Genomic DNA, 9,163 nt, shown 5'->3' on the forward strand with positions numbered 1-9,163 from the left:
TGAAATTAAAATAAATACTAAAAATAGGGGAAGATGAGAGTGTTTATGTTGGACAGGTTCCAGACCAAGTGTGAACATGGCAACCACATCATCATAGTTACCCAATGGGCAAGTGCATGCATGATGCGCACATGTCCATGCGGCGACGTACAAGCGTGCAGCTGCCTGCAAGTGCCCACAGGCAAGTCCTCGCATGTCTATGCACACAAACACAACTCTTGAAGGAAGTCCTGTTAAAAGGCCTTGTCTAATAAATTGCTTGGACACATTCTTAGTAAGGCAGAAAGTTAAAGAGTTTGACCTCAGAGGGAGCTTGTGAGCCAAAATTCCCACAGATGAGAGTCAGATATAAAGCAGAGAAAGATACTCTTCCACTGAGAGCAGACAAATCAGGGTGGTGTTGATAAGGGTCATGTGTGCACAGAGAAGATGTTAATGATTTCTTTGCTTGATATTTTGTTTGTGCAATCAACTGACCATTTAGGGCTACAGACTTGATTTTTCGTGAAACGACCTTTCATTTGTTCAACGTGTAGATGGAATCCTCTAATATCTGCAGTTCAACAGTGTAACAGGTACGGAGACTTGTAATAAAGAGTATGGATGGGACTCACATCGTCGTCTGACGAAGGGCTTCGAAGTGCGACAGAGACCAATGAAGGAGCCGGGACAGGGACAGGCCCGTCATGTCTGAGCGTTGGCATGGTGACCACATTGCCGGTGACAGCCTGCGGTGCCTGGATATGTAGCACCTGGCTCGGCTGAGACAGCACTATGGGACATCCTGAGAACACAACACATAGGCATTTTAAAATTACAGGTCTCAGTTATACTATAATCATATTTTTACTGTATGATTATGTGATTATGTGTGTCTGTCAGTTTCTTGTGTTTATGGTCTCATCCCACATTTGTCTTCATAACAAAAATATTCACATTAATATTATATACAAGCTGGAAGCCACATCAGTCAGTTGTGGAAACAGCCTCCAGCTGCACATGGTACAGTCTAGCTCCTTGAACCCCCCTCACCTCTGGTGACCTACATTAACCTCTTGTATTTAACAGGACTCTCTGTGTTAAAAGTACAGGTGGAAAAGATGTTTACCACCTCGACCTGTGGTCTTAAACTTCCACATTCCAAACAGAGAGGTGTGCGAGTTTTATATGCATGAACACAGACATGCATATGTGCCCACATTCAAAATGGATTACGGGCTGAAATAAAGAAACAAGTCAAACCTCAACAAAACAAGACATTGTCCATGTTTATAAATGTCCTGTTCACGTAGGGGCCTCGCAGAGTGAAGCCCACCCTGCCCAGTAAGACTGTGCCAGGAACCATTCTTCACACTGACCCAGCAACCTTCACCGCCAATTCTAAACAACCTGTCAGTGCTAATTGTGTAGAAGTGTTAGCTGGTCCTGCTAATGAATGTGTGTAGTGCCAACCCTGTGTCTTGTGCCCATGCTCACCATCTGAGATCTAAGAAGAATTCATGAGGATGAAAGTCAAAAGAAATTAAAAGTCTCAGGAACACCTGTCAGCCTTGTTGTTCTTTGGAAATCCATGACTGCCCAGGTCAGACTCTATAAAATGTGAACCCATCAGTAAATACCTCAATTTTCTTTCTTCCATTGCCCTGATGCACAGGGCTCACTCCTCAGCTGTAACTAGTGTTAAGATTTTAACTCATAACACTGAGCAGGCCTGACTTGACTTCCATCTGGGGTCCTAAACTTGGATGTCTTGGCCCTCTCCATCTGCCATCTTGGCTGCTACCAGGCAGACAAGTTCAAACTCAAGTTAAGAGAGGTCAGATACTCCACCCACTTGGGTCCCAGGCCATGACATAAGTATTTACATTGGCCTTGGTGCTGCTGATGTAACACACAGAGCTGACCAGATTGGTGAACCACAAGAACAACACAATAATGATGTTAATGCACGAAACACACAAAATCCCACAGCAGCCCATAAATAATCTTTGGCTTATGTGTGGTTATAAAACAAAATGTCGTGATTGCACATTTATGATGGCTGATTTGTACATATTTTGGATACAAAAAGGAAAGATCTCCCAACTCAGAGTATGCTTTACTTCGACCAGAGCAGCAGGCAGAGTGAGGACTGAAGATCACTTATGAGCAAAAACTAAGGTTAAAGCACCCTCTGCTGGCCAAAACACAAGAACTAAATTATTGTCTAAGCAAGAATGACAACCAAATTCATCAGAAATCACCAACATGACTAAAATCATATTGTCCCTACATTAAAATGACCTTTGGCATACTACAAAACAACAAACCGTTTGCCAACATATCTAGTGCACAGATCTGCAATATGGTGTGATGTGAGGCAATGTGTCCCAATGTGTTGCAGAGTGAGTTCTGACCTGGAGGGGGTGCTGGTTGGATGCTGACCGGCGCTGTTTTGACCACAGGCAGCATGGTGGTCTGAAGGGGCTGGATGATGATTGTCTTGGTCTGCAGGGGAGCTGCTGCATGAGCCAAGGGCACAGCTGTAATCAGCGGTTTGGGTTGGATGGAAACTTTCGGGCCCATCTGAATTGGCCTCTTGATTGGCTGAGCTTGTTTGGCTGGGGTGTGTGTGTCAGAGGACGGGGGTGGAAGGAGTAAGATAAGACGAGAAAACAGGTTTTATGTAAATACAAGGAAAGACTGACTGTAAGCTCAGGTGAGAACATTTGCATTTACAGTTAGAGGGTGTTTTTAAGAAGCTAGTTTGTTTTCTCTCTACATTTTTCTTCTTTAGAGAGACCGTTTCCATCTCTCCTTGCTCTTTGTTTGCAAACCAGGCACAGACTTTCCCCTGGTTTTTGGACTAAGTATACAAATACAGATGACTACATGATGATTCTGCAGCCTCACCTCGTGTGGTCTGGCTGCTCCTCTTCGGAGCTTTCTTAGCTGGGAGAGAGATCCCAGAAAAGCCGCTGGATTCTGAGCAGAATGAAACAGGAGAGAGCTGCGACTGTGGGGACAGGGCTTCATCCTGGATGGGAAAGAAAAGAAGACATATGTCTACTAGATAGTGGACCTCTATATTTTAAGAGATCAGCAGTAAACAAGAGCATGGTTGTAGTTCAGTGAGTTGTTGTTTTCACTTCTGCTGCTCTGTCTCTTAAGAACGCACAGTACAAAGCTGTGTCATGAGTGCACAAAGGCCTGTAATTGTCATCCAAACAGGCTACAGATGAACACATTGTGCAAGATTAGTTTCAGGTATCAGTCATCAACAAATGTCAAAGGAAAATATAGAAAACTGTCTGACAAAATACGATTCCTGTACTGTATTACACTATACAGTATATACAGTGTTTGATTTGCAGTGGGGACACAAGAGATAACATATGAATCAAGTGTCCTTGTCAATATTCAAAGACTCAAGCAGACAAATTTGTCCTTGGATTCAGTCAGGGTGATTCAGTTAGCAGACAAATGTTGTGGCCAGACAAAGATGAGACCCTTGTCCTTGTTTTGACACACTGCGAAAACATCTGCCTGCTAAATTATGCTAATGCATGTGAAGTTGTCAGCACCTTATACTTAACGAGGGGGCGGGGCACAGCTCAGACTGGCAGCACATTATTAGTGTGACAAGGTGTTTAAGGCTTTTGTTAATAAGGGTCTCAAGTGTGTATGTGTGTGTCGCTATCTGAAAGCAAAGAGCAGCTGTCAATGTTTGGACACCATCTGGATGGAAACAGCGCACCAAAAGGGATGCATATGCAAATGCTCACAACCCAATAACAAGTAAGTAAGATTTGCATTGGAAATACAAGTCAACTGGTGAAAACTGAGAAGGACAAAGAGTTGAACACAGTGACTTACCTGTAAGGAGTACGGGGACAGGGCTTCCACAGAGGAAGGGGAGGGGACGGAGCTCAGAGTGTGGGCAGGTGACAGAGAGTCCACACTCACCTCACCATCTGGATACACAAGGACAAAGACAAAGGAAAATGTGTCATATATTTAGGATCATCAGCAGCAGGCGAATGTGGTTCACTAGCAGAGTCAGAACGGATCAGATCCAATATTAGTATCAGCTGCCAAACCTGACTTAATTCACTCATTGAATATCGGACTGACATCACAGATACCTGTACCGATCCAGACTCCAGAGTCTGGTGTTTTTATGAATTATTAATATGTAATAATGCAATTTTAAGCCCATTGACAAAACGTAGCTGCACAAATGAATTCATTCATTCATTAGCAATTAAACACTTCTACAGTGTATACAGTAATCCTCATACTTTTTTGTTTCCCAGAATTCTTGCTACAACATAACATGGGACAGTCTGCAGCTGAGTTGGCCAGTAATACCTGGTTTAACATATCCTGAGTTTGGAGATATTTTTATTCTTGAAACACATCAACAAAGCAAGACAGCAGTGTGTTTTGTGTGTAAATAATAATAATATCAGTATCAGTATTGGCAGATTTCCAAATTCCTGTATCAGAGTCAGATCAGCACTGAAAAAAAGTTGATCGGTGCATGACTACTGCAATGTCAACACTAGCACCCTCTTTATCCCTCCTTTATACAAGTGTAGCTGAGAATATCCTGTCAAATTGCCACAGCATGTCACTGTGCAAAAGCACATCACATGGCTTACATCATGTAAATATAAAAAAAATAGACATCACACTCTTTTCATTCAGCTCTGGTTTCCATTTTTCATGCTGAAATGTGACAGCCATGCTCACACAGAGGTCCACATGTGTTGCTGTACCTGTGCAGGTGCTGCCTGTGTCCACTGCATGCCATGACGGGATGTCGATGTCAAAGTCCAGGTCCGGAACCTCACCGACCTGAGAAACCGAGCACACACTTTTGAAACAATGGACCTTGTCAGAATGCAAATTGGAGAAAGAAAGGTGTGGTGGGCAGTCTACACATTAAGCATTTAATCACTAGGATCTCAAACACCATGAGGTGCAACTTGGACACATCTTCAGTGATGAACCTTTTGCCTCGTGATGCATTTCTGCCAAGTTGTTGTGTCATATACAGCGGGCGGAGAACTCCAAACGCTCAGGAAGCAGCCAATAATACTCTTGTAAAAATTCTTGTTATTGCCTACAGTATGGCTGACACCAGTGTTTGTGGGCTGCTGCTGTTCCTTTATCACATGACCTTACATAACATGTGTGCGACCACGCTGGCTAAGGATGCACCTCCATTTCTAGCTCAGCTCCACTGTCAATGAGCCGATTTCTGCTGCACACTTTTCACATAAGACTTTCAGTTTCAGCCAACAGTTTCTATTTGCATATTAAGAGGTCATATACTACTCACATAGCCAGCATTCTCCAGAGCCTCAAGCAGCTCATCTGCATCTCCCAGGTTGTCGAGCTCATCAAACAGGCTAATGTCTGTGTGACAACAAGCATAGAGCACACAACAGCAGGTCAAACTACTTTCCATTGCACAGTTTAAGCAAAAGACTAATGATGTCTTTGGATACCAAATGAATACAACTACTACTAACGATTTAAATTTTTCATATTATTTCAGTACGTCACCAGCAGCAAGTGCAAGCAGTCATATATGGCTTTTGATAGAATTTTACTTGAGATATGAACTTGTAGCTAGATAGTTGTGCAACTGTAAGAAGACTCCGTATTAATATGAAGTCAGGCTCTAAACTAACGTTTTAAACTGGTTGCATTTGTGCGCATTTTTTTTTTAGGTGCACCAGCACATCATTTAGATGCACCCAATAATACATCTTTAATTGACTTTTTTAACAAATGTTGTAAATGATTGTAAACAGGAATACATTTGTTCAAAGGCAACTGTCTACACAGCAAGTTGGTGATTGTTAAAAATATTTTATCGGCTACATTCATTAGGGCGCACTGGTGTGACCAATGACAGTGTTTAGTCACGCTTTTTTTCACAGATTTTTCTTTCTGTCATTAAAAAACATGCACACAAACCACTTGGTCCAAACATAAATGATGCACACTTACACTAACTTACTAACTAACTAACCAACAACCAAAACAATTAACATATTCAAGACAACAATAAAAACAGAGGCTCACAAAACACAAAATAAAGTAAAATGGCACGTTAAAAACAAACAAACAAACAAGGTGCTGTGGAGGAAGCATGAGATAGGATAAGAACAATAAAAGTTAGCTTCTTCCCATGGTGGTCCATTATTATTATCATCATCATTATTATTATTATTAACAACAACAATAATCATAATATTAATACTAATAACAATAATACAAAATACATTCCTCTTATTTAATATGGTAAAATGTGCACATTATTACTTTTTTTGTGAGCATCATTAGCAAACGGTATTGGCCCAGGGTAAAATTAGGCCAGATTGAACTTTCTATTAGGTGCGATAATTATTTCACAAATATTTACAAATACAAGCATTTAAGAGAGGACAAACGAGAAATTCATAACAAGTGCAGCAAAGCGTTCATCACAGTTTCTGAATCTTACATCATGTGTCGAGATCCTAACAGTGACGTGTCTGCATTAGACTGGTGCACTGTGCGTCTCCAGCCACGATGCTGCTTATTATTTACATGACATCCAGACACAGCCTGTTACATCATCACACATCATCTGGAGCTAGCTTATGCTAACAACGTTAGCTAGCTAAGTACCAGTTTGACCCAAGACGTATATTTGCGAGGGTTACTGAGGCATTAGTCTCGCCACAACGTGTATTTTATGGTCACCTTCACAGTTTGGTTATATCTGTTACCTCAGCAACACATGTATCTACCTCTGCTTGGCAGTGTGACACTTTCTAGAAAGTCCTGTCCACCGACTCTTACCCCACTCTCCTCCCTGGTCGATGGAGATGGTCCCGGTCTCGCTGTCCATCACAGGATAGTGTCGATGATTCTCGAAGTTTAGCGTTAAGTCGGACGACATCCTCTTGTGAATCCTCAAATTATCTCAGACAAACGAGACGCAATCAAGCGGTGGTTCATGGCAGTGTTCATCATTCAGCTGTTTGGTAGGAAACTTCCTGTTTGACTGGAAGGAAGATACACGTCTGACTTTACCGTCAAACTACGGATGCCGCCGAGGGACCAATGCGTGAGTTATGAAACGCTGCGGGTTCTGTCAGAATGTAGTGTGAGGCGGTGACGCCTCTTCAGGCCACAAGGCGGCAGGATGGTACTGCAGGCTCGGCAGCATGGTGTGTTTCGTGCTCCATAAAGTTGACCTCTCTGTTGAAAGGATTTGAAATGCCATTGAGTTCATGGGAGGACAGAGAAGAAGTAAGTGAACTATGCTGAATATCGTGTCCCTGATTATGACTAAAGTGGTTAATTATAGAAATTATAATCTAGTTAAGATGCACAAATTGCATAATCATAAACATTTTTGGAAATACTGACAGTCCAAGCCCTTAATGAATCAGATTTTGTTTTTTCTTTTTTTTTCTTTGCCATGTAGGTCAAGGTATTTGGCTCTGATTTTAAAGTTTAAGTTCACCCAAAAGATGAAAATTCTGTCATCAGGTACTCACTCTCATGCCGAGGGAAAGTTTCGTAGTCCAAAAAACATACCAGAGGCTTCACAGCAAAACAGTGAACAACTGAAGTAGATGGGGACTTGTTTTAAACTGTAAAAAAAAAACAACTGAATGATATATCAGATGGCTCCATATATCTCCCTGCCCGGCATCATCCAAGTCTCCATAAAACCCACGATCCAAAATTGATTTTAAAAGACTTTATTTACACCCCTTTTAAAGCCAAAATATTCACAATATTCAACCTAAGTGGGTGCACAAACTTGACTGTGTGTCCAGGGTGTACATAGTCTAATGTCTTTTCCATTGGCATGAGGGTGAGTAAATAATAACTCAGTAAATAATGACCGATTTTTCATTTTTGTGTGAACTTATCCTTCAACTTGCTCTCAGTATACTATTGAGTAAATAGATTTACAGCTAAAACAAGGACACCATAGTTGGACAAAGATGGGTACAAATACTGTGTTTGTAAGAACAAATAGGTAAACAATAGATTTTGTAAAAATATTTATAAATATATAAATAAAAGCAACTGTACTGTATACATCTCTATCTATTTATCCATAGTTATACATAGTTACAGTTATATAATATGTAATGTTCGGTGACCCCATCCTGATTGGCTGAACCAGATGAATAATTTGAATCAGTACATCCAAATGTCACTGCACCTATAATTTGACCTATTTCTTTGAATGCTCATGCAGAGCACAAAATGTTTGGAATGGTGACACCTACAGATCGTGCCTGCTGTGTATTTTACACAAACAGAAGCTTTGTCAGCTTCTCTTGTGAAGCATGTTCTAAGACTTTGTTTGTGATTTTTAAATGGCACGGGCACAGCGGTAAGTGACATTGTGTGCTAAAAATCAGTAATCCCTCATGGGCATTTCAGGTCGTTGTGAGATTAACCTGAGGTGGTCTGGTTGATTCCCTGCTGGACTGGTTCAGTTCCATCAGGAAAAGAACAAGCCCCCAGTCGGCCTTAACTTATTACAGCAAGGTAAAGTCTAACATAGAGGTCAACCATCTGCCTATAATCTGCACCCCACCTATAACATAAAACCTAATCAACTAATGTAAGCAGTCTTATGTCGTGAATCACTGGTAACTCCAATATGTTTATATGCTGTTTATTCCTAAATCAGTGTGGCTGTGCATCTTGTTCAAATCAAAGGTGGCCTTACCTCAAAATAGAAATATAACCCATGTGTCTGCCTATATCGCGTGTCCTGATGCTAATGATAATGCAACTGTGTCCGATTGGAGTGGTGTGCTAATGGCATGGATGGTGTCTTTAGTCTGTGGACAGTTCAGGGCTCATCATATTGATTGTGTGTAAAGCCCCCTGAGACCCAGACCCGGACAGCAGATTATCAGGTTAACCTGATAATGTTGGCAGAATGGTTTAACAGGACATTTGCATAAAAAAGAGTAGAGTGCTTTGGTCATATTGCTGTTAAAGCTGCTACGGTGTCTCTAATCTTCTATCTGAAGTGTGACATCCATTTTAATGGTTTGTTGGGCTATATAATATGACAGAGATGACAATCAGGGAAAACATGCCTATGTTAGAAACAATTCAAACGCACCATTTAACTGATTTAAGA

At 41.3% G+C, this 9,163-nt stretch overlaps 1 protein-coding gene across 1 annotated transcript in view; it reads right to left on the reverse strand.

The window, feature by feature from the left end:
* atf6 (activating transcription factor 6) overlaps window positions 1–7,094 on the reverse strand; it is a 33,754-nt gene extending 26,660 nt beyond the window's left edge. Inside the window, exons 1-7 of the mRNA XM_073476929.1 lie at window positions 6,841–7,094; window positions 5,327–5,403; window positions 4,761–4,839; window positions 3,856–3,953; window positions 2,893–3,016; window positions 2,397–2,600; window positions 615–784 (exon numbers count right to left, since the gene is read on the reverse strand). Of these exons, the coding sequence (XP_073333030.1) occupies window positions 615–784; window positions 2,397–2,600; window positions 2,893–3,016; window positions 3,856–3,953; window positions 4,761–4,839; window positions 5,327–5,403; window positions 6,841–6,940 (852 nt within the window). The 5' untranslated portion in view covers window positions 6,941–7,094. The remainder of the gene's footprint in view (window positions 1–614; window positions 785–2,396; window positions 2,601–2,892; window positions 3,017–3,855; window positions 3,954–4,760; window positions 4,840–5,326; window positions 5,404–6,840) is intronic.
* Between the last annotated feature and the right edge of the window lie 2,069 nt (window positions 7,095–9,163).

The sequence above is a fragment of the Pagrus major genome, chromosome 11, assembly GCF_040436345.1.
Source record: "Pagrus major chromosome 11, Pma_NU_1.0".
NCBI lineage: Eukaryota > Metazoa > Chordata > Actinopteri > Spariformes > Sparidae > Pagrus > Pagrus major.